The 26,487-nt window shown below is 44.5% G+C and overlaps 1 protein-coding gene across 1 annotated transcript in view; it reads right to left on the bottom strand.

Annotated features, from left to right (window-relative positions):
* Window positions 1-26,487, bottom strand: part of ZMIZ1 (zinc finger MIZ-type containing 1) — a gene marked incomplete at its 5' end in the record, with an annotated part of 114,282 nt that overhangs the window by 17,549 nt on the left and 70,246 nt on the right. The window contains 7 exons of the mRNA XM_081954108.1: window positions 5,658-5,821; window positions 13,922-14,169; window positions 16,008-16,076; window positions 19,214-19,281; window positions 23,244-23,404; window positions 23,569-23,674; window positions 25,771-25,981. Coding sequence (XP_081810234.1) covers window positions 5,658-5,821; window positions 13,922-14,169; window positions 16,008-16,076; window positions 19,214-19,281; window positions 23,244-23,404; window positions 23,569-23,674; window positions 25,771-25,981 — 1,027 coding nt within the window. The remainder of the gene's footprint in view (window positions 1-5,657; window positions 5,822-13,921; window positions 14,170-16,007; window positions 16,077-19,213; window positions 19,282-23,243; window positions 23,405-23,568; window positions 23,675-25,770; window positions 25,982-26,487) is intronic.

Below are 26,487 nucleotides of genomic sequence, written 5' to 3'. Positions count from 1 at the left end.
GCCAAGAGACATTCAAAATGATTTATGAAAAGGCTAAAGTAATGGCTTCTGGGAAAGACCTCATGTGGGGAAGTGGATCTTAAATAATCACAAGCCAGGGCAGCTTCCCTCTTTTAAAGGGGTTAAGTGTATTTTGCTTTCGGAAAAAGGATTTACCTCCTTCTGGATTTCTGAATGTGTGCCTATCATGGCAGATGAACGTTAAGCTTGCAATGTTCTATAAAGGGAATCTGAAAATAAGCAACCCCAAAATGGGATTTTTGGGTGTGTGCGTGTGTCTGTTTCATTTATTTCGGAAACAAAATAAGTCCATGTGCAAAATGCATTAGTATTAACAATTAATTATGCCCTTAGATTTGAAAACTGGTTGCTCTTGGCGACAGGAACTGCACCAACTAGGGACATGCATAGCTAACCAGTTTGAGGTGGAGTGTTCTGAAGAACTTTGGCCAAAGGTGCTCTTTCAAAAGTAAACTGGATTTTCTTGGGTATTTTTCCCCCCTGGAAAATGTTTCACTTGGGACAATTCTGCTGTTTCCAGAAGAAAATTCTCCAAACCCAAAGATTGAAGATATCTGAGGCATGGTTTGGCATTCTAGTTGGCATAGACCAGGGGTCAGCAACCTTAAACACTGACAGAGCCACAAAGGTCCTAAATGGAAGCCCCCCGTTCAATTCTGGAGCCGACCGGAAGTCCAGTTTCCCCATCATAGAGTTTCCTCCTAGCCTGGCATCCTTTTTCCTCTACCTGTCCTAACCGAAAGCCCTATCAATTGTGGTGCCGACCGGCAACAGGGAGCCGCAGCAGAGGGACGAAAGAGTCACATGCAGCTTCCTATCGCCAGTCGGTACCACAATTGATAGGGGCTTTCAGTTGCTGATCCTCGGCATAAACTTGTTTCAAGGGTCACACCATGAAATTCTCCTGGAATGCCATGGTCTAGAAAAGAGTTAGCATGGCATGGAGGAAGAAGGGAACCAGAAGCTCTCAAGACACGCCTTTGGGTGAGGGAAGCTGTTCAGGGATGGGCTGCTATGGGTTTGGCCATGTTTGGGAGAACCCATAGATAACATTATGGCCATTTCGGAGGACCTCCATATCCCACCCCTGGCTGGCCCCGCCCACCCCCTCCCCTCTCAGGAGTCTCCACGCGGCCCATTTTGGATGCAAGGTAAGTGCAGGGCCTGCATGGAGGCTCAGGGAGGGGGCAAAACGGACCTCCCGGTCAGGATCGAATGCCTGACAATCAGCAGAATTAGCCTGCAATACTGTATACTGATCACTGCACCAGGGTTCCAGTTATGACATTATCATTGTCATAAATGGGAGACAAAAACGCAAGAAAAATGCTTTTCTTAGTACGTTTATAATATAGTGAGGCACTATTTAAATCTTTGGAGAAGAAAAAGATCTTTCTTTATGACTTAGTTCTTACACAGCATTGAAGGGAACAATATATGGGCTAAAGAGCACCCCTCCCCTGACCTTAAAAGAGGCAGTGGGCGAGTCTACATACACTATATTGCCAAAAGTATTCACTCACCTGCCTTTACTCGCATATGAACTTACTGTAAGTGACATCCCATTCCTAATCCATAGGGTTCAATATGACGTCGGTCCACCCTTTGTAGCTATAACAGCTTCAACTCTTCTGGGAAGGCTGTCCACAAGGTTCAGGAGTGTGTTTATGGGAATTTTCAACCATTCTTCCAGAAGCGTATTTGTGAGGTCACACGCTGATGTTGGACGAGTTTATGTAGCCTACCACTTCGTGGCTGAATTGCTGTCGTTCCCAAACACTTCCACGTTCTTATAATACAGCTGACAGTTGACTGTGGAATATTTAGGAGCAAGGAAATTTCACGACTGGATTTGTTGCACAGGTGGCATCCTATCACAGTTCCACGCTGGAATTCAGTGAGCTCCTGAGAGCGACCCATTCTTTCACAAATGTTTGTACAAACAGTCTGCATGCCTAGGTACTTGATTTTATACACCTGTGGCCATGGAAGTGATTGGAACACCGGATTCTGATTATTTGTATGGATGAGCGAATACTTTTGGCAATATAGTGTATTTTGACACAATGAACAACATGGCCAAATGGCCTTTCATTATACCTATAAGATAGATAGATAGATAGATGATAGATAGATAGATAGATAGATAGATAGATAGATAGATAGATAGATAGATCTCTCTGCCCCCTCTCCCTATCTCTCTCTCTCACTCCCTATCTCTCTTTCTCTCCCTTTCTTTCTCCCCCTCCCTTTCTCTCTCCCCCTCTTTCTCTCTCTCTCTCTTCCTGTCTCTCTCTCTCTCTCTCTCTCTTTCTCTTCTCTCTCTCTCTCCCTCCCTCCTCCTCCCTCTCCCTCTCTCTTGAATCTCACCGGGCTCAAGGTTAACTCAGCCTTCCATCCTTCCAAGGTGGGTAAAATGAGGACCCAGATTGTGGAGGCAATACGCTGACTCTTTAAACCGCTTAGAGAGGCCTGTAAAAGCACTGTAAAGCTGTATATATGTAAGTCTAAGTGCTATTGCTATTGCGACATAGATATATGATGGTGTAAACTGCACAGAGTCACGAAGGCAAGATGGGTGGAACAGAAATGTAGTAAACAAGTAAAAGTACAATAAATGAGAGATAGCATTTGTTTTGGGGGCCGAAGGTGAGCAAGAACCCATGTCCCCATGTTAATCCTGTCCGAAGACCTCTCTGTGGTCATGTGGCCAGCATGATTAAGTGCCAAAGGCCCACGGAATGCTGTTACCTTCCCATCAAAGGTGATCCCTATTTTTCTACTTGCCTTTTTACATGCTTTCTAACTTCTAGGTTGGCAGAAGCTGGGACAAGTAACGGGAGCTCACTCCGTTACGCGGAGCTAGGGATTCGAACCGCCAAACTGTCGACCTTCTGATCAACAAGCTCAGCTTCTTAGCCACTGAGCCAAAGGCAGTTTTATTTAGCAGAGGAACAGATGAGGATTGGAGACAGTACGGCGACTGCAGTCGCTGCAACCACTTGAATCATGTTCTTGTATCAATTTTTATCTTCTTATGTGGCTTCAGCAGCCAAGTTAAATATCCCCTAATATAATAAAAGCTTGATTCAATGGACCGTTATTGCACCTAATTTGGATGCGATAGGCAAATTTGAGCAATTGGGAAGATCACCAAGAAGACACTAAGACAACTTGACTGTGGTCATATGGAGTCATGGCAATGGCACTTAGACTTATATACCGCTTCACAGTGCTTTACAGCCCCCTCTAAGCAGTTTACAGAGTCAGCCTCTTGCCTCCAATAATCTGGGTTCTCATTTTACTGACCTCAGAAGGATAGAAGGCTGAGTCAACCTTGAGCCGGTCAGGATCGAATGCCTGACAATCAGCAGAATTAGCCTGCAATACTGTATACTGATCACTGCACCAGGGTTCCAGTTATGACATTATCATTGTCATAAATGGGAGACAAAAACGCAAGAAAAATGCTTTTCTTAGTACGTTTACAATATAGTGAGGCACTATTTAAATCTTTGGAGAAGAAAAAGATCTTTCTTTATGACTTAGTTCTTACACAGCATTGAAGGGAACAATATATGGGCTAAAGAGCACCCCCTCCCCTGACCTTAAAAGAGGCAGTGGGCGAGTCTACATACACTATATTGCCAAAAGTATTCGCTCACCTGCCTTTACTCGCATATGAACTTACTGTAAGTGACATCCCATTCCTAATCCATAGGGTTCAATATGACGTCGGTCCACCCCTTGCAGCTACAACAGCTTCAGCTCTTCTGGGAAGGCTGTCCACAAGGTTCAGGAGTGTGTTTATGGGAATTTTCGACCATTCTTCCAGAAGCGCATTTGTGAGGTCACACGCTGATGTTGGACGAGTTTACGTGGCCTACCACTTCGTGGCTGAATTGCTGTCGTTCCCAAACACTTCCACGTTCTTATAATACAGCTGACAGTTGACTGTGGAATATTTAGGAGCGAGGAAATTTCACGAGTGGATTTGTTGCACAGGTGGCATCCTATCACAGTTCCACGCTGGAATTCACTGAGCTCCTGAGAGTGACCCATTCTTTCACAAATGTTTGTACAAACAGTCTGCATGCCTAGGTACTTGATTTTATACACCTGTGGCCATGGAAGTGATTGGAACACCTGATTCTGATTATTTTGATGGGTGAGCGAATACTTTTGGCAATATAGTGTATTTTGACACAATGAACAACATGGCCAAATGGCCTTTCGTTATACCTATAAGATAGATAGATAGATAGATAGATAGATAGATAGATAGATAGATAGATAGATAGATAGATCTCTTTGCCCCCTCTCCCTATCTCTCTCTCACTCCCTATCTCTCTTTCTCTCCCTTTCTTTCTCCCCCTCCCTTTCTCTCTCCCCCTCTTTCTCTTTCTCTCTTCCTGTCTCTCTCTCTCTCTCTCTCTCTCTCTCTCTCTCTCTCTCTCTTCTCTCTCTCTCTCCCTCCCTCCTCCTCCCTCTGCCTCTCTCTTGAATCTCACCGGGCTCAAGGTTAACTCAGCCTTCCATCCTTCCAAGGTGGGTAAAATGAGGACCCAGATTGTGGAGGCAATACGCTGACTCTGTAAACCGCTTAGAGAGGCCTGTAAAAGCACTGTAAAGCTGTATATATGTAAGTCTAAGTGCTATTGCTATTGCGACATAGATATATGATGGTGTAAACTGCACAGAGTCACGAAGGCAAGATGGGTGGAACAGAAATGTAGTAAACAAGTAAAAGTACAATAAATGAGAGATAGCATTTGTTTTGGGGGCCGAAGGTGAGCAAGAACCCATGTCCCCATGTTAATCCTGTCCGAAGACCTCTCTGTGGTCATGTGGCCAGCATGATTAAGTGCCAAAGGCCCACGGAATGCTGTTACCTTCCCATCAAAGGTGATCCCTATTTTTCTACTTGCCTTTTTACATGCTTTCTAACTGCTAGGTTGGCAGAAGCTGGGACAAGTAACGGGAGCTCACCCCGTTACGCGGTGCTAGGGATTCGAACCACTGAACTGCCGACCTTCTGATCGACAAGCTCAGTGTCTTAGTCATTTAGCACCTTACCCACAACCCTGTAGAAAACACCTCTTTCGGGACTTCTCATGGAAATAGGGGAGTTGTGGCATTTGTGTGATTTGCTCCATCGCACAAGATCCATTACTGGTGCTCACGGACACAGATGGACCAGTCTGTTTCCAAGGGTATTGGGTGGCTACTGCAGAAGAAACAAGAGCTGTTCATCTAATCTCTGTCCCAAAGATGTTTTTTCCAAAAAGGCAATGGTACTTTCTTGGTCTTTTTCCTTGAAAACATTTCACTTCTCACCCAAGAAGCTTCTTCAATTCAGCTTTTGGATGAGAAGCGAAATGTTTTCAAGGAAAATTTTTTAGAAAAAGCACCTTTGGGACAACCATGACCTGGAAGACTGTGAACCTCTATACACCTCTGATCTTTGCTTGATTTCCCAGGCATTGCCTTGCAAAGGTGGAGCTATACGCCTTTTGCAAACTCACTTTCACTGCTACCCCCGCTTCCTTTTACTTCGCTTGCTGCGCATTCCCAATTATGCACGCTGCCTGTGGACAGAAGGTCATATGAGCAAGGTAAAGAAGTAAGATCCTTACAGGTTCCTGCATGGGATGACTTAAGGGCTTATCAAGCGCTGCCATGTTGCTGGTCATATCCGGTGGGTGTGACAACTGGGGACCATGCATGAAGTCGTTCATAGATGTCCCACCGGGATTCCCATGGGGGAAATCGAAATTGCTGTGGCCTTGGTAACTGTTACCTAAATAGTAAAGAAAAGTATAGTCAGAATAGTAAAGTTGAAATCAAAATCAAACCAACGAGCCCAGGTCCCATTTCTGAATGAACCAGGCTCTAACCAGCTCCACATTCACACTTCATGTTGTTATCTATTAATGAGACCATCGTCTTCTATAAAAGTTGCAATAATTAAGAGACTTCTATCCTACTGCAAAAGGGAGGGAGGAAAGGGAGGGAGACGGGAAGGGAGGAAGAGAAGGAGGGAAGGAGGGAGGGAGAAAGGAAGGGACGAAAGAAGATAGATTTCTGATGGCCCATAAGAATAGTCAATGGGGAAGCCGTCAGGAAGTCAGAAGCTGTTTTCTTGCCAACTGTGATAATTCTGTTTCTCTGTTGAAATAACGAAAGATCTTTGAAACAATGACCCAGTGAGGCATAGATTGCCTACGATTCTAGGAAGGTCGCAATAATAAGACACTTCCACCCCACTGTTCCCATTCCTGGGTTCGTACTGCATGTATTTAGAATTGGCTCTATTATTTCATTTACTAGGTACCAATCCCATTAATTCATCTTAATGACACAATATGAGGTAACAACAACAACAACAACAACAACAACCTGGTGATGCGCGGATTGAAAATAAGCAGCAAGAAAAAATCACAAAGTACCGGGACTTGTGGGATTTCAGAATTCAGACTGACAGGCACTTGGCCTACAACACACCTGACAAAGCAATAGTTGAAAAGAAAAAAGTTTGGTTCATTGACATTGCAATACCTGGTGATGCACGAATTGACCATAAGCAGCAAGAAAAAATCACAAAGTATCGGGACTTGCAAATTGAAGTTGAGCAATTGTGGAAAAAGAAATCGAGTGTTGTCCCAATTGTAATTGGAGCCCTTGGAGCAATACCTAAAGGGCTACCTCGGTATTTGGAAATTCTAAATTTATCAGACTTGAACATTCTGATTCTAAAAAAACCCACCCTACTTGGAACAACTTATATCCTCCGACGTTACCATAACTGTTCCTAGGTTCTTGGATAGGACTCGAGCTGTTGAGCTACCAACCACCCCCAAAGGCTGTGAATCTCACCAAAGTTTAACCAATAATAATAATATTCCCAACATAAAAACGTAAGATTTCCTTTTGGTATCACTTTCTTCAAAAACAACAACAACAACAAAAAGATGAGATACTAAACTATAGTTATTCTGTGTTCTATTGCAAGGAATGGATTGAAGTAAGGGTCACTGGTTATGAAGAACATGTGCTCACACAGAAGTGAAAACTGAGTATCTCAGAAGAAGCATCTAAGTAAATTGAATTCAGTGCTCAACAGCCAACCTAAAGTCCACATAACTCACAAATCCATAGTGTGGTTTGTTTCCCTCCAGTTTAGCACTTTGGCAATCAACTGTATTTTATTCAATGAAACATTGGTTCAGGGGTGGGATTGAAAAAAATTAGCAACCGTTTCTCTGCCCGGTTGCTGGGTGGACGTGGCCATGGTGGGTGTGGCTTACTTGGCCTCCTGCACCATGTGGGGGCGGCGTTTTTGCCATGGAGGCTTTCCTCGAGTCTCTGGGAGGGTGAAAATGGTCTCCCCTGGAAATGGGCGCATTTCAGGACTTCCAGAACTTCCGGGAGGCCCGTTTTTTGCCCTCCCCAGGCTCCAGAGGCTTTCCTCGAGTCTCCAGGAGAGCAAAAACAGCCTTCCTGGGCTCCAGATGCTGGAAATGGCCCTGTCTCCAAACTTCCGGAACTTCCAGGAGGCCCACTTTTCACCCTCCGAGAGCTTCCGCACAGGCTCTATCATTATCTAGCATCCAAAATGGGCTGTGTTGAGACTCCTGGGAGGGGCAGGGCAGGCTGGGCCAGCCAGTCCTTTCAACTACCGGTTTGGCAAACTAGATGTAAAAATAGTCCAAACCAGCCCAAACTGGCTGAATCCTATCCCTGCATCGGTTGAACAAGTTTGGGCTTAGAACCATGCCCATATTTTGGATTAAGACAAGGAAGGAAGAGAGCTGATTGCTCCTCAACTTCAATTGTGATCATTTGGAAGAGAGGACAGTTAGGACTTGAAAGAAAAGCGGGGGAGGGCACTGGTGAAACTTCTTTGGGAAGTGGAGAGATAGTCAAAGAAGCTCTTTGCTCAGGCATTTCTTTCAGGGTCTCTGCAATGGAGAACTGTAAGCTAGCAACCTGAAATTAAGATGTCACTGGGAAAGACAGCTGGAAAATCAGTTTTAAACGGCTGACCTGCTCTTGAGCATTGTGACTGAATTTGCTAACACAGTTCTCAACAGATTAACACAGCATCTGCTTACTCATTCACAAAATGATTGATGCCCAAATCTGTGGGTTTCCCTAAAACCCTGATAAAAGCTGGCCTGTTTCGTTAAAGGGTTTCCTCTCTAAATAACCTTTTTCGCCAGCTGTTACATTGTCTGGAATTGGAAGTTAGTTAAAAAAGAATTTGGCATGGTTAATAATATACTATGACAGGAGGCCGCCAAAAAAATTCCAGGGAAAGTTGTACAGGTTGATGAATTGGAAGGACGAACAAAATGGCAAGAAAATTACTTGGACAAGAAATGGGGGAAAATATTTATAGCTTGGGTGGTAGATGTTGTTGGTTTGTTCTCTGAGATTGTTGTTTTATTTCCGATTGTTTCATCACCAGGTAACATTTTCAGTGGAACTGCGGTTGAAGTATCTAATTTGAGTTCCCTTCTGCTTTTATAGGTCTTATGTCAGGGATGTCAAACTCAATTTCATTGAGTGGTGCATCCGGGCTGTGTTTGACCTGGAGGGGAGGGTGTGTGTGCCTGGGGTGAGTATGGCCAGGGTGAGCATGGCCAGCTCGACATCACTCATCGAGGCTCTGTTTTAGGCCACAGTGGCCTCCTGCAGCCCTCTGTGTCACAGTATGTTCATAGACTGGAATAGATATGGCAATAGGTCAGCCCATGGGGACTGTTCGAATAGACATGGTAACAGATCAGCCAATGAGGGCTGTTTGGAAACTGAAACAGTATTTGCTGTGTAAGTAACAAGGAGACAGCAAGGAGCCTGGGTGTGGCTTAGTTTAATTTCTGCACTAAAGCTCTGAGTCTGTGCTGAGCTCTCTACTAGTCTGCTGCTCTGAACTGAAACTGGAACTGTTCTCTCCTTCTGCCTGTGTTTTGCTTGTATTTACTACCACATTGGAAAACCTGCTTTTGGTATTGCATATTTACTTCGTGTGTTATAGTATATAAAAAGAGAAGTTAATGAATCCTGCTGAATCAATTACCTGTGTGTGCTTTCTGGATGTGATTGCTGCAACAAACTCTGACACTCTGCAAGCGAAAACAGAGCTTGGGGATCCCGTTTGTGGCCTCCCCATGCTTCGTTTTGCTGTCAGAGGGCTGCAGGAGGCTGTCATGGCTGAAAATGGAGCCCAGGGCGGGCTGAGCACAGCCCTCCCAAGCTCCGTTTTTGCTGGCAGAGGCCCTGTGGGATGGTCCTTTGCTGTTTCCAGAGTGGCCCCAAGTGTCAGATCTGGCCCACGGGCCTTGAGTTTGACACCCCTGTCTTATGTGGTCAGATGGTCACTTTACTGACTGATCATGACCAGATGATCCTCACATGGCATGACCAGTCAGTCACATGACCAACCGACCACATAAGACCTATAAAAGCAGAAGAGAACTGGAATACAACACTTCAACCAAAGTTCTGCTGCTGATGTTACCTAGCCCGGTGACAAAATGGTCTGAAGCTAAACAAGCAGCTCAGAGAACAAACCACCACCAGTGACTAGGATATTCCAGGAGTTGAGTTCGACTCAGAAGAGACTTCATTTCATTTACTCTAGAATTTCCATGAAAAATAAATCATGGTTTGTCATTCCCAGCTCTATATTTTTAAGCTCTGCGTAGCCTCACACAAAAACATGTTAATTGCAAATCAAGTGTTGTGGCCTGCCAGCAGCCAGCAGAACTGAGGAGGTTGGGGAGGAAGATGGGCCAGTCCTGGAATCTGGGAAAGGCTCTGATGAGTCCTCTGCATCGGAGGCAGAGATGGGGCCAGGGCCGTCTGACAGTTATCAGCTGCCTTCAGAGTTGGAGATCAGTGGGGCAGAAGAACAGCTGGAGCCTGTTCCTGATGTGCGCACATGCAGAGCTGTCTGGAGAAGGGAACAGTTAAAGAGCAAGGACCGACTCGGCAGTAAAGGCACATGTGGACGGTGAATGGCCCTCCCAAAGGGAATAAAGAGGAGCAAAAGGGGAGTGGAGTTTTCAGGAGACAATTAGTTTGTTTAATTAGTGTGAAGATTTGTTCGTGACTCTCAGAGACTTCTTGCCAAGTATTTCCTTGTACAGCCTTGCATTTGGAAGATATCGGCCTGGCTGCTCTCCAAGCCTAATAAGGTCTGTGGTTGTAAATTCACCCTTGAAAGACTGTTTGCCGGGATTTTGCTGGATGTGAATGAGAGGAATTCACATTAGCTTAATAAAAAAGGGTTTTGTCAGGACAAGGAGTCTGCTTCGTGATTTGGTGAAGCCTAGATCAGAATAGTAAGTAGGAATTTCTAGTAGACAACAACCTATCTTCCACCTGTCTTGTCATTATGAATGAGGACACAATATTTATGCTACATACATTAAAATGCATTTATCTGTTTCTTGGATTTTGAGGTCACCCAAGATGCTGGGTAGCTTAAAATAAATATACATAAGACACGTTCGGTTGTTGTTGTTGTTGTTGTTTTAAAAATATATATGCACATGGAAAGTTCACATAGGTCACATTAGTTCACAGGACCTCCCCTAAGGATCAAGAAATTAGTAGAGATATTCCAGAAACTTGGCCTGGGAGAGGAATTTGTAACTCTACTGTCTAGAGTAACTCCACAGCAAAATAGGTAGCAAATAAATTAAACAATTAATAGGGAAAGTCAAAGAAAACGAGGAAACTAAATTGCTCTGGAACTACAGAATTCAAACTTGCCACATAACATCCCCAACTATCTTATCTTTTTTAAAAATAGTTTTTAAAATTAGTTTATAATATAGCTTACTAGTTGATAACCCGTCATTGCCCGGGTATTTATTTATAGGGGGAAAATGTCCGGACCAAACGTGATTTTTGTATTATTATTATTATTTATTTTTGAATAAACACAAACAAACAAGACACAACAAACACCATAAAAACATATTCCATTACAAATTATAAAAAGTGTGTCAATTGATTACAAAGAACTTTCGTGCATCCCTTCCACAGTTATCACCTATAATCTATATCAAATTATATATTTTACATCAAATATATTTATATATATTACTATCATCATACCTCATCCTTCATATGACTATAGTTGTTTTAACATCCCTTTATAACAAATATTCCAAAATTCAAAGCAAAACCACATAATGGCATTCCATTGTCTATTTTCAATATCATCCAACAACATTCTAGCTTTGTGAAACGTTCTAAATAATTATGTTTGATAACGAAGTTTCTAAACCTCCTTTCTTAATAACTGTTTACAATTTATATCCAATTTCAATATTATAGGCTTTCATACATAACAAAATTTCTAAACTTCTTTTCATGATCACCATTTAAAAATTTATACCAAATTTTCTCTTGTAAAACCAATACATATGTATACATTATATCATTATCAATTATCTATCTAGCTATATCCATTATCACTTCAATTTTAACATAATGCTCTAATTTTAACTATTTAGCTAGTATTTTGTTAATAGTTTTCATATCTCAATCTGTGTCTTTCCAGTAGTAGTACAATCTTATTTCTTTTGCCTTATGTGGGATTAATCTTCTGGTTATTTCCTTAATCAACTTTGTGTGGACGTCTCTTCGCACCTTGTTGCTTGTTGCATGTCTTATAAATTCTCAAAACCCTCCATCAGCTTTTTAAATCAGTTTATCTTTTGGTTATCAGTAGTGCTTTTGTCAATGTTCTTCTCCTGAAATCCATCAATTCTTCTCTTTTTTCTCCTTCTATACCTTGAAATCTGGGGTAGAGCTCCTTTCCATATCTTTTCCTTTTCCATGTTTCATTCTTTCCATTTCCAACCACGCTCAGATCATTGTCAATATCCAGAGTTATCTTGCCTCTTTGTTCATTTTTCCCTTGTGTTTTTGAGACTCTAACCTCCACCTTTTCCATTAGCTGGCTATCTTCAATTTCATCAAATTTTGCTATATTACCATTTATATTTTCCAATTTCTTCTCAATTCTCTCTGATGTTTCTAATAATTTTTGAATTTCAAACATAATCTGTTGTAATGTTATGGTTTCTTCTTGGTAGTGTGTCATTGTCCAATTTATAAATACTGCCACTCTAGTTGGAAAACAAAGCTTTGTTTTTCACTTCTCTCTCGCTGCCAAAGAGACATCCAAAGGGCACCTGCATAAACAACCCATCTTATCTATGCAAGCTAAAACCTTTGAAGTGCAAGGTCAAAATGATCAAAGAAAAGAGAGAGAAAAATATTTCCAGAACTCAGCCTCCAACCTCCAAGTGGCAGTGTAACTTCTTTTCCTTCTGATGTTACTGCTCTCTTTATATTCCTTTTATATCTTCTTTATATTCCAAGCTTAAAAGAAACAAGGCTCTTAAATGGAACAAAAGAAAAAGAAAAAAAAAACCATCCAAGCCAGTATTGTGAAAGTAAAAAAAAAAAAGATTTAATCCATAGGTAAAAAAAAAAAAAAAAGTAGTAGAAGAAAAGCCAATACTTCCATCCATAGAAGACGATTAAAAAAAAGGTTAACACACTGTGCAAAATAGCTTAAATTTGCTGCTTCTTTTCTTTTCTTTTCTTTACAAGTTTAATTTGGTTTTAATCTTTTTGGGGCAGTCTCTTTTGTAAAAATAAAATTTCCTCACCAGATGGACACACTTTCTCTTTCCCTTTTCCTCCAGTTGAGTAGCTGTCCCGACTTCAGTAGCTTGGGGTTGCGCTTCTATCACCGGCTAGAAGAGATTCTCTTGGATCAATCAGGGACTTTGCGATGTCCCTGAGATCAGCAAGACGTACTCTTCCCTGTCACCGTCTCTTCAGGACTGTTTAGGTCCAGATGGACCACCCAGTGGTAAAAGTATCGGCTGCTCTCGGAGCACTGAGATCGCACATCCGTATCGTCGTGACGTCAGCTCCTTCTTTTCAGACCAAACATGATTTCTAATGTTGGATTTTCCCCCTTACCAGACGGCTCCCCCTTGTGAAGTACTGTGAAGCCGTTACCATAGCAACTCCACTTCACTGTACAGTAGAAGCCATTTTAAGGCACAACAGGCTGTATCTTAACAGAACACACACACAGAACACACACCCTGAGGGGTTTTAGGGGTGTCTTACCCCCCACAGTATTTTTTTCCAGAGAGTAAGTCATCTGTGTACCAAGTTTGGTTGAAGTTGCTTGAGGTGTTCCAGAGTTATGCTGGAACACACACACACACTTATATATATATATATAGACAAAGAAAATACAAACATATATAGTAAGGAAAATAGGGAAGGGAAAAGAGAAGGGAAAAGTGAGGGAAAGAAAAGGGAAAGAAAAAAGGCACTGACTTCCGACTCCCTTTGGTGCAGTAGAATAAGGCATTAACATCAAACCTTAATGTTTTGCTTTTACATAATTGTATTAACTAGACTTATTAATTATCGATAAGGAAGATGAAAATCTCTGGATAAGTGGACACGGCAGTACCTGAAGACAGCAAAATAGAAGAGAAAGAACTGGAGATGATAACAAAATTCCAAGAACTACAAATAGAAAGAGAACGACTGGGGCAAAGGCAAGCAAGGGTAGTACCAGTAGTCATAGGCACCTTGGGTACAAATCCCAAAACAACTGGAACATAACTTGAAGACCTTCATCGGCATTGACAAATTCACCCTCAGTCAATTGCAAAAGGCAGCCTGACTCAGAGCAGCTTACATCCTGTGATGATAACACCATCAAACATCCACATCTGCCAATCCCAGATCCTTTGGAAGGATTCAACCATCAGAATCTCAAAATATGTCCAAGCAATTTGGTGTATTTTCAGAATCGGTTGCACACATCAAATGGAAAACTCACCTTGGCTACTGTATTCATTGGAGCTGGTTCCTCCGGGAGGCGGTGGGATTGATGGGTAGGGAGATGGACCTGGACCCAGGGCAGCAATCATCTCCATCACATTAGGCATGATCATCTGGCTGGGACTCATGGTTTTGAACCTTTTGGAAGGAATGCCATCTGGATCATCCTTGATGTGAATGTCTGACTTGATTGGGACAGGTCTCCAGCTGCACGTTGGGTCAATTGTGACTTCTTCAAACTCAGAGCTGTGAAAACACAATACATTCGATAATACTGAGAGCTCTCAGCGCACCATATACATTTTTGATGTTGCTAATGTCATTGTCAACAAGTCCAATACGTATCCAGTTATTGTTCAGTGGCTAAGTTGTGTCTGACTCTTCACGATTCCATGGACCACAGCACACCAGGCCCCCTGTTCTCCACTGTCTCCCAGAATCTTTCCAAATCCTTGTTCATTGCGCCAATCATGCTATCTAACCATCTTATCCTTCGGCCGTCCCTTTTCCCTTTCCCTTCTCATTTGGTGGCCAAACTATTTGAGCTTCAGCTTCAGCATCTATCCTTCCAAAGAAGGGTTGACTTCCTTTAAGGATTGACTGATTTGATTTCCTTGCAGTCCAAGGGATTCTCAGGAATCTTCCCCAACACCACAATTTGAAAGCATCAATTCTTTGGCACTCAGCCTTCCTCATGATCCAACATATCCACTGCAAAAATCCAAATTAAACATTCCCACAAATGGACTGGGCTGGCTTCTGTTTGAACATGTCCAAAAATGTGTTGTGGTCCGCCAGCGGCCTGCGGAGCGTGCAGCAGAATTGGACAGTGAGGAGGTTGGGGAGGAACATGGGCCAGTTTTGGGGGCTGAAGAAAGCTCAGATTCACAATATTCACAATTTAGGAAAGCTCTTTGAGGACCAAAAATTCACATGAGGAGGACATCATGTTCTGAAATGATCAGATTTTACTCTCCTAAGATTCTATGTTGAAACAAACTCTAGAAAATGTCTTTCAAGAATTAGAGCAGGCTGTTGTGGCCCGCCAGCGGCCAGCAGAACTGGCTGCAGATTCGGACAGTGAGGAGGTTGGAGAGGCACATGGGCCAGTCCTGGAGTCTGGGGAAGGCTCTGATGAGGTCTCTGCATCAGAGACAGAGATGGAGCCAGGGCCGTCTGACAGTTATCAGCTGCATTCAGAGTCAGATCAGTGGGGCAGAAGAAAAGCTAGCGCCTGTTCCCAGTGTGCGCATGTGTAGAGCTGCCAGGAGAAGGGAACAGCTAAGGAACAAGGGTCGACTTGGGAGTAAGGCCACAGGTGGAGAATGAATGGCTCATCCCATAAGGAATAAAAGAGGAGAGAAAGGGGAGGGGAGTTTGCAGGAGACAATTAGTTCATTCCTGCATTCTTGCCAAGTATTGCAACGTCTGAAAGATATCGGCCTGGCCACTCGCCAAGCCTGATAAAGGTCGGTAACTGTGAACTATCTTGAAAGACTGTGGGAGAGGAAAGATTTTGCATGGGCGGAATTCACTGTCAATTAAATAAAAGGGGTTTATCGGGACGAGGACTCGGCTTTGTGCTGCTGGGGAAGCCTAGGTCAGAACACAGGTGGGAGATCATGGATGGATGGTTCCTGTTTTTGATTCTTGATTTGAACTGTCTCCTCCTATATCTCCCCCTCCATTCCTCTTTTCTCTCTCTCTCTTTTTGTAGGCAGGTGACACAATTTGACGGGAAAGAAAGAAAAAGCTTTCTAACATAGGGTGATGTGATCAAAAGCTAGAAATAAAGGGAAAATCAGTGTATTACATTTCTGTTTGGTGAAGTGAAAGTAATGAGGAGAAATAGGTGGAATAATTGAATAATGATAGACTGCAACCAAATATAGATAGGTATTGTTATAGGAATTTTATAAGTTGATTGAACGTATAATAATGTTTAATTTGACTACTTTTGTTTGTACTGGAATGTATGGCGCCCAGGGGCCACACCGCTCATGCATTAATTTGACATTTTTATAAAAAATCTTCTTTTTAAAATAACATAGGCCACTGAACGTAACGTTAAAAGATACACTTACTTTTGTATAGCGTTCAAAATGCCCCACATGTATTGATCCACCTCTAGGCCCTCCAGCAGAGCTGTTTTACTGGAAGAGAAAAACGGGGCACACATTTACATACTTGTATTACATTTGCCATATGATATAAGTTTCTGAAGAGATATAAGCAAAGCAGCAAAGCACTTCTATGCGTCAGCCAAGGAAATAAGGAGGCTCTCATTACTTGGGCATGTCCAAGCGAACACTAACCACCGAGTTGACTTGGAAGAATCATTTCGAGGAGCATAGCTTACGGAGAACATAGGACAGAGAATCACAGGGCTGGAAGGGACCTCAGAGGTCTTCTAGTCCAACCCCCTGCTCAAGCCAGGAGTCCTCATGCACGTGATGGTGTACCTATGGCAGGCGTGGCCAAAGTGGCACTCGGAGCCATGTCGCTTGGCACTTAGGGCGTTGCACATTCTTCTTCCGGGTTTCTGGTATGCCCGCATGTGCGATGATCAGCTGGCCTTCATGCGTGCACCCGTGCCGGAAACTGGAAGAGCTGATCTTCCGTTTTTCGACGTGAGCAGCTGATCATCGCGTGCACATGCATGTCAGTAACCGGAAGACTAGCAGGCGTGCCGGAAACTGGAGGTTCATTTTCTGGTGCACGCATGCGCCCTGGGCAGCTCCTCTTCCAGGTTGCGGTCACAATGAGCATACTCATGCGCACGCAAAGCATGCACACTCTCTTTTCGGCATTCAGTGCTGAAAAGATTTGCCATCACTGCCTTATACTCTTCAGGTCAATCTCCTCTTTCTTGTGACTGTCTGTTTTTGAAAACCTCCAGTGATGGAGGGCTCCCAGGAGGCAAGCTTTCCTACTGGTTAATTGTTCTCCTGTCAGAAAATGTCTCCTTAGTTCTAGGTTGGATCTCTCTCTTTGATTATCACCCACCCATTACGTCTTGTCCTGCCCTCACTGCTTTGGAGAATAAATCAATCCCCTCTTCCTTGTGACAGCCCCTCAAATATTGGAAGACAGTTATCATGTCCCCCTTAATCCTTCTCTTTAATAAGCGAAACATACCATATTTTTCGGATTATAAGACGCACGGAGTATAAGAACAAAAATTTGAAGAGGTTTTTTTTTTAAAAAAAAAGTTTTTGCCCGCCCCAGCCTCTAGGAGCACTCTGCAGGATTCCCAAACCCTCTGCACAGCCTATTTTTTGTGAAAAATAGAGCATGCAGAGAACTTGGGAGGCCTGCAAAGTGTTTCTGGGGGCTGGGATGATCTCTGGAGGGCAAAGGATGGGGGTTGTTCCTCCATCCTTGTCCTATTAGACCTCTCGGCGGCCTTCGATACCATCGACCATGGTATCCTATTGCGCCGTCTGGAGGGGTTGGGGGTCGGGGGCACCGTATTACGGTGGTTCCGCTCCTACCTCTCTGGCCGGAAGCAATGTGTGTTGGCAGGAGAGGAGAGGTCGACCGCGAGGCCCCTTATCTGTGGGGTCCCACAGGGGTCGATCCTCTCGCCTCTCCTGTTCAACATATATATGAAGCCGCTGGGCGAGATCATCCGTGGTTTTGGGGTGAGATACCATCTGTACGCTGACACTCAGCTGTACATTTCCACCCCAAACCACCCCAACGAGGCTGTTGAAGTGATGTCCCGGTGTCTGGAAGCCGTACGGGTCTGGATGGATGACAATGGGCTCAGGCTCAACCCCTCCAAGACAGAGTGGCTATGGCTTCCGGCTTCCCGGTTCAACCAGCATATGCCATCGCTGGCCATCGGGGACGACCAATTAGCCCCGGTGGAAGGGGCGCGCAATTTGGGCGTCCTCCTTGATGCCCGGCTGTCTATGGAAGTTCACGTGGCAGCCGTGGCAAGGGGGGCGTTCCACCAGGTTCGCCTGGTGCGCCAATTGCGGCCCCTTTTGGACCGGGAGGCCTTGCGCACAGTCACTCACGCGCTGGTGACGTCTCGCCTGGACTACTGTAACGCTCTCTACATGGGGCTCCCCTTGAGGTGCACCCGGAGACTGCAGTTGGTCCAGAATGCAGCCGCGCGGGTAATTATGGGGAGATCGAGGTTCTCCCATATAACACCCATCCTGCGCGAGCTGCACTGGCTTCCTGTGGCCTACCGGGTGCGCTTCAAGGTGCTGGTTACCACCTTCAAAGCGCTCCATGGCACAGGGCCTAGTTACCTGCGGGATCGCGTCCTGCCCCATACATCCCTGCGACCCGTCCGCTCACACAGAGAGGGACTACTCCGGGTGCCGTCCTCCAGAGAGTGCCAGAGGGCGGTGCCCAGGAGTAGGGCCTTCTCTGTAGTGGGCCCCACCCTTTGGAATGACCTCCCCCCAGACATCAGGGCAACAACCGACCTTCGCTCCTTCCGTATGAAGCTGAAAACCTACCTGTTTCGACTAGCTGACCTGGCATAATACTACAACCTCTCCAGCCCAGGGCATTTTTAATTGGTAATTTTAGTTGTAAGGGTTAATTTCACTGTGGTTTTAACTTTTTTAGGTATTGTAACTTATTTATTTATTTTTACCTCCTCTGTACGCTATATAATACTTTTGTACGTCGCCCCGAGTCCCTGTGGGGAGAGGGGGCGACTAATAAGTTCAAGTAATAAATAAATAAATAAATAAAAACACAATGCGTGGCGGATTTGGGAGGCAAAAAATGGGCCATTTTTTTTTGCAAAAACAGGGTGTGCAGAGGGCTGGGGGGGGGGGGCTGTAGAGTGCTCCTGCGGTCTTGGGAGGGCAAAAACACTCCCATTTTGTGAAACACGGGCCTATTTTCACTGGTTTTTGCCCTCCCCAGCCCCAGGAGCACTCTACAGGCCTCCCAAACCCTCTGCACATCCATTTTTGTGAAAAACGGGATGCACGGGGAGAGGTTTCGGGAGGCCAAAAATGCTGTATTCAGTGTATAAGACGCACCCAGTTTTCCACCCTCTTTTTTTTGGGGGGGGGGGGAAAGGTGCATCTTATAGGCCGAAAAATACCGTTTCTGGTTCCCTCAATCATATGATTTAGCCTGCAGATCCTTTATCATCATAAAAAAAAGAGGACTGCAGCAAAATTACTTATCACATTTTTTTTTAAAAAAGTACCGTTAAGTTAACTATGTTACATCTCTGGTGCAAAATGGAAGACTAATTTTGCATTGGTCTGGTTTTTGTTATATTATCACAGATTTTGATATTACCACTCACTTGCATACGGGGCATCTCCAGGTGCCTCGTTCACAGTTCAGCTGGAGGTAGGATTCCAGATCAAAACACTGCGGAAGAAAAAGCAGGAAAATCTTAATTAAACGATGGTGCGGCTTGTAAAGAATGCTGAAGATGTCGCTGCAAAGCACACCCTCCCAATGGGTGCGGATAAAGAAGAGAAGCTGTTCCATCAGATGCATGCCAGGAAGAAAAAAAAACCCCTGCGCTTCAAAGCATGACACGAAAGTTAATAGGATAGCAGTCCCCAACCTTTCTGGCTTTGCAGACTGGTTGGGGAGGGGAATGGTTCCCTGTGCGCAGCAGGTGTGCATGAGCTCTCCTGCTGCTTGTGTACAGACCGGTTCTGAATGGGCCGCGTCCCACAGCCAGGCCGTGGCTCGCGGGTTGGGGGCCCCTGTGTTAGGATACAAAGTCATAGAGAAGAAAGCTGTTGTTTGAAGCACATATCTGTTGAAAACACGTGCTAAGATTTGGGATGGGAAACATTGCGTGATGACGCAGTGGTTAGAGTGCAGTACTGCAGGCTACTTCAGCTGACTGCTGGCTGCAGTTTGGCAGTTCGATTCTCACCGGCTCAAGGTTGACTCAGCCTTCCATCCTTCCGAGGTGGGTAAAATGAGGACCCAGATTGTTGGGGGCAATAGGCTGACTCTGTAAACCGCTTCAATAGGGCTGTAAAAGCAAGTCTAAGTGCTATGGCTATTGCAATGATGGGTAGAGAAGACTTCCATCTGGGTTGAGGGAATTAGAACTCAAATACACACTTCTTAAATGGTAAGAAAAAGTCAGAAATTCAGATGGAGCACACAGACCAGGAAATAGGAGAGAAGGGGATAAAAGAGGGCACAAATGAAGAACAAGGAAATAATATTGAAGAAAAAGGAACTGAAAATAAAAAACAGTTAGATGATTTCACTGGGATTCACAGTGGCACAAAAAGGGTAGACAGAGGGGAATGTCCCCCCCAAAAGAAACAATCAAACAAACAGCAAAGAAGGAGACAGTGGGAAGAGATTAGGAAAAACCCTGGGGAAAACCACTAGAACAATAAAATTAAAAGTGAGAAAAAGGATTCTGAAGAAAAGATACAACAGTTATAAAAATAAGAAAAAGAAGTTAGGAGAATGGGAGAAAAGAGGAAAATTAATAAGTGGAATCTTTGAGACACCAAGAGAAAATGGTTAGAGAAGGAGGAAGGGAAAAAGGGATATATTAATAGATTAAAGGGAATTGTATTAATATTGTTAATGGCATGTAGTCAATTAAAAGTGAATTATAGTAACATTGTTAATTGTGGATAATTAATTAAGTTAAATTGTCTCTATGTAAAAATTGAACTTGAGGATGTATGTTGCTTGCAGTAAAATAGACTAACAGATGAAATGTGAAATGATAATTTGGTTTAACCACGAAGGGGTGATTAGTGATATTGTTTATGTACAAAGAAGAAAATAAGTTTAAGATAAAAAAATATGGAAAGAGAATAATATGGCTGAAATTGGAAACAGAACTATGATGTAAAATGGATATGTAGATGAGAAGATGTAAAAGAAAAGTTCCGGATAATACTTTGTCAACAAAATACGTTAAAATTAGTAAAAATAAAAACCTTGAAAAAAAAAGCACTCAAATGTAGACAAGGAATACTGGCAAATGTTCTTGGGTGGTGATGGAGAGAATACTCCACGTTAGGTGCCTGTGGAACTCTCAACAGTGTCAAAAGCATCCCTCCATCAAATAGCCCCATAGGAACTCATGGAGGTTGAAAGTCAAGCAACTGGAAAGAAAATTCATTTACTTATGGGAGAAGCTGGGTTTAAAGTTAACTAAAAGGCAGGCAAAGCTCAGTACGGTTTTAAAGAAGATTTTGGGTAATGGTCATGTGAATGTATCAAGATACAATGCATTAGTTTTCCCAAGGTTTCAGCATCAGATTAATTAGCATTTTTGCAGTAGAACGGCAAGCAGACTCCCCTGGGGGAGGGGAGTCAAGAGAGAAATCAGCCTGGAATCCTTACATCCCCACAAGCGATCCATGGCCAGCCCCCTTTGAATTCCGTTCATTCTTATCTAGCACCAATTTAATCCTGACTGTTAGTTGACCAGATTCTTGTGCACAGGGATGAGCAATATATCAGCTTAATGGGAACTTAATGAATGATCCTGATTCTTCGTGCCTGCAATGTCACCCTTGGATGACTCCTGGGAGGCTGGCTTGAGGGCGAAGGAGCTCATTCCTGGCACATTCCTGAGAGTTAATTATTGATCCTGCACCAGAGGTGGGTTCTGGCAGAGACTACTGCCGGTTTGCTCAGGGACGTGCCGCACGCATGTGCTATTAATGCGCGCATACACAGTACAACTAAAATTGCTCTGCGCATGTGCAAAAGCAAAAAACAAGCTCCTACAGCGCTGGTGGGAGAACCAGTTCAGGGGTGTGGCAGGCCTGGGTTGCTGCCGGTTCCAGCAACTCAGACCGGCAAGCTACTACTGGTTCGGTCGAACCAGTCTGAACTGGTAGGAACCCAGGACTGCCCTGCACTGCCAGCAAAAAGGGCCAGTGAAGAGAAGGTGGAGGAGCTGCCTTCTGTGGTGGATCTAAGAGCATGCAGGGCAGAGAAACGGAAGTCTGCCAGATTGTTAGGGGAGAAGGCCCGGCACTTCTTGATGGGCTGCACCAGGAGGCTCTTTAGCACGGCGGACAGAAGGAGGTGTTGTTGGGAATGACATGTGTGGGTCGTAGCCATATGTTTGTTCGTTTTTCCTGGTTGACTTTTGAGACCTTGTTAACTTTAAACTCAACTTATCCCAGAAGTAAATGAGCTAACGTGGATGGACTTTCAATTTTTGCCTGGAGGGGGGGGCTTTGCACTCATTTATTTAATTTACTTGTTTGAGCAGCTTGCTATTTGTTTTATGGCCTAATTGACCATTGCCTGGGGGATTGATCTGGGCTTGCTTATGGCTGGCTTCATTTGGGAGAGTTCTGTTCTGACCCAGCCTTAGCAAAAGCAAGAAACAGACTCCTTGTCACAAAAAAACCCTCTTTATTTACTTCTTGTGAATTCATTGCATTCACCCACCGAAAAGTCCATGCAATAGCCTTTAAAAGGGTTATCTGCAGTAACAGACCTTATCAGTTCCTTGGGATAATTCCAAGGCCGTGAGCTCCCAACCAAAAGGCTGCAAATTAAGTTCTGGCAAGCAGTCTTTGTGGCACGAAACACAATGAGCAAAATCTTCAGAAATATGTATTGTTGCTCCTACAACAACCACTCCCCTTTCCTTCTATTTATTCCCCAGTCAGGGAGGGACCATTCAATGTCCACGGGTGCCTTGCTTCCCGAGTTAACTCCTTGTCCTCTGTTGTTCTCCTCTCCTAACAGCTCTGCACATATACGCATCTGGAACAGGTCCCAGCTCTTCTTCCTCCTCAGTCATATTAACTTCCAAAGGCATCTGCCTCTCCGGTGGCTGGGAAATGTTGGAAAGCCTAAGTCTATCTCTGCATCTGACACAAAGCATCCATCAGAGCAGTGGTGGGTTGTAAATATTTTTACTACCGGTTCGGGCTTGCTCTCACATGCACTTGCACGCAACGCTTCTGTACATGCCTCCCGACGCCGTTACTACCGGTTCAGCTGAACCGGGCCGAACCGGGAGCAACCCACATCTGCATCAGAGCCGTCCCCAGACTCCAGAACTGGCCCAGCTTCCTTCCCAACCTCCTCATTGTCCGAGTCTGCCGCCAGCTCCACTGGCAGTTGGCGGGCTACAACAAGTTGAAAAGCCGGGGTGAAGAGAACTGCTGGGGAACACCAATGAAACTCTCCATAAACCACACTGATGTGTATGTGTAAGTGAGTGGGGCAGCACAGCACCTGACAATTTTAGCATTAGTACTATTGGTAGTCAATAATTAGATGGGTGGCTGTACACATTTGTTAAACAAATAGATACCAAGTTGTACCGTCTTCACTGCCTAAATGAGGAAGGAAGAGGCTCTCACCTGTACATGCTTGCAATCGTGACCTCTTGCTGGAAGTTGGATCCGCCGGAATGTGATGGGACATTTGAGAGAGACTTTGATGGCTGTCTGCTCCACACCATCTTCTCCGTTGAGAGGAGCGTTGCCCGAAGAGGCGGCCACGCTGCTAAAATTCCTCTTGACTGTTGCAAAAAAAAAAAAAAAAAAAAAGGCGGGGGAGCGATAATAGAATTCACACTTAGGACTGTTTTAACAGCACGACACTTGGCTTGACAGAAACTGTCCCAAGACTGAATGGAGTTCATCGTCTGCCTTCCAGGCCCATTGACACACAAGTTCTACTCACTTTTGGTGATACAATGTTCAGCCGGAAGCAGGCGTTTCTTTAATAGGCCCTGAAGAACAGAACGGACTGAAGGCCGGTGTACTAACTGCAGAACAAACAAATGGGACTGGGGGAAAGGGAAAATATATAAATAGTGGTTTATAGAGGATCCGTGCAGAGGTGGGCTTTACATAATTTAACAAATGGTTCGCCTAGTGCACAACTGAAAATGTGAGTGTGAGCCTTCCACGTTTGCGGAAAGGCTTCAAACACATGGCGATTTCATGCACGCGGCTTCCAGTACACTTTCTTTGGCAGCCGCGGTGAGTAGAGCGGGCGAGGCACGGAAATTAGCTGTGTGGGCGAGAGGAGCGAGCCAGAGAGTGAGATACATAGGATGGGATAGCACTGGGGCGGGTGGATGGGTCCAGCCGGTGGTCGGAACTAACGGTACGGGCGAACTGGTCCGAACCGGTAACAGCCCAGCTATGGATCTGTGGCCGTTCAATCCGAGAATCTGCTTTGGATGTGGTCGCAAAGAGGTCAGAGGGGGAAGTTAGTTGAGAGTATTTCATCTCACTGGGGTTCCCGCTCCAAATCTCTCCTTTATGATGCCAGCCCATTTTGGGAGAAATTTGGAGTGGGATGGGTCTTTACAGGAGGGTCTCCAGAGGAATAGCTCCAACTTTTTGGAATGTTTTTTTTCCCTAATGGACATGTTGTCATGGCCCATCTGAGCCCCACGGAGGTAGGTGTGCCTTCAAGAACTCCAAGCACCTCAATGAAGATGCTGGTTAGTCCTTCTCAGTTAGACCAAAACCAGGAAATTAACCGCAAAAGAAGGTATTGGGGAGCACTCAGAAACTTTCTTTAGTTCCAGACTGAGTAACGTTTTGTCAACTGGAGTCCAGGCTTCATCATCATCTTTGGTCTTTGAGGTCCCACAAGCGATGTCCAATGTCCCCCCAAATCCATTTTTTTTTGCCTTTGGGGACGACGACTGGTATTTAGTGGGTAGGAAGGCAGCTCTACTACCCATTCTTTACCCCTTCCCGACTTCTCTCATCTGAGTTGGATTTGATTCAGTAAGGTCCAAAAGGATGACAGATTGTATCACAATGTTGTGTCTCTCATCTAATAATCCCCTTTCCCCTTCCCTTCCCCTTCCTTTCTTTCCCTTCCCCTCCCCTTCCCCACCCCAACCCAGTGAATTCCATTGGTTTGATTTATGGACACATTGGTTAACTTTCTATTTTTCCCTAAAGCAGGGAGGTGCCATTGGGTAGTTCTTCTGGTTTTTTAAAGGTTTTCCTGAGGTATCCATGGAACAAGGAATCTATTGACTGAATAAAATCCTTTCCCTCTGACAAATGGATTTTTCAGTTAGGATATTATATGTTCCTAATCAAGAAGGGCAGAGGTGATATTCAGCTGGTTTGGATTTGTTCACCCAAACTAGTAGTGGAAAACACGAGTGGGACTACCCACTTGCCCTGCCTCTATGCCGTCCTATTTAGGCAGGTTTTCAAGCTAAAGCGCATATACACATGCTCACATTTGTGAACCAGAAGGGAAAATGAGTGAATACCACCCCAGAAGAAAGTGATGATTCTATTTGTCATTGATTTTTATAAGGATTTTTCTTTTTTAACTTTTCACTCTAGGCTCCAGATCAACCTCTATCCTGAATATTTGGCTGATATTGGCTGGCAGAGCCAACAGCTCAATGAGGTAGAAATGGAACTTAAGGATCATTACAAGCTGTGAAACACTGGTGAAGAATACTAGGAATATGAAGTCTTGGTAGGACATTTCCTTAGGTAAAGGTTCCCCCCGCATATATGGGCTGGTTGTTCCTGACTCTAGGAGACGATGCTTATCTCCATTTTAAAGCTGAAGAGCCAACGCTGTCTGAAGATGTCTCCGTGGTCATGTGGCCGGCATGACTAAACACCGAAGGCACACGGAACGCTGTTACCTTCCCACCAAAGGTGGTTCCTATTTTTCTACTTGCACTTTTTACATGCTTTTGAACTGCTAGGTTGGCAGAAGCTGGGACAAGTAACGGGAGCTCACTCCATTACGTGGCACTAGGGATTCGAACCGCTGAACTGCCAACCTTTCTGATCGACAAGCTCAGTGTTAGCCACTGAGCCACCCTTTCCATCATCTAAAGCTATTTCCAAACAGCCAAACCACAGAAAGAACAGATTAGGTACTTACACAACAGCATGCCGTGACAGTGATTTGAATTGTATTTCTTCCTGGCTGGCAAACGTGCTTGAGGTGCAGAGGTTTATGCGATGTCTTATTGTCGCCCCGTTCAATGGTGAGTGGAGTTGCGTTGACACTGACCTGGACCGACGCTGGCCAGTTAGTGTTCATTTGCCTGTCTTCATGGTGATAACACTTGAATTGTAACTCCAAGTCTGATCTGTCAGAGAAGGCAGATGTTTGCATTGCTATTAGCACCTGCTCATTACATATGTACGGCAGAATAACAAGAGTTGGAAGGGACCTTGGAGGTCTTCTAGTCCAAACCCCGGCTCAAGCAGGAGTGTTGAACTCGATATTGTTGAGGGCCGCATCAGGGTTGTGTTTGACCTCGGGGGGCCAGGTTGGACATGGCCAGCTCGACATCATTCGTGTCTGGGGCACTTTTGGCAGTCTGAAGGCTCTACCAGTGAAAACGGGCTCCCAAGCTGTGTTTTTGGCTTCAACGACCGCATGCGATCCTCCGGAGCTCCGTTTTCACTGGCAGAGGCACTGTGGGCCAGATCTAAGCACCCTGCGCACCGGATCCAGGCCCTGGGCCTTGAATTTGACACCCCTGCCCTATCCCATTTCAGACAAGTGGCTTGTTCTGGCCTAGGCTTCCTGACAAAGCATAAATCACAATCCTAGTACCGTGTTTCCCCGAAAATACAACATGTCCCGAAA

The sequence above is a fragment of the Natrix helvetica genome (genome assembly GCF_964273705.1).
Source record: "Natrix helvetica genome assembly, chromosome: 5".
NCBI lineage: Eukaryota > Metazoa > Chordata > Lepidosauria > Squamata > Natricidae > Natrix > Natrix helvetica.
This window is presented reverse-complemented; position numbering and strand designations above follow the sequence as displayed.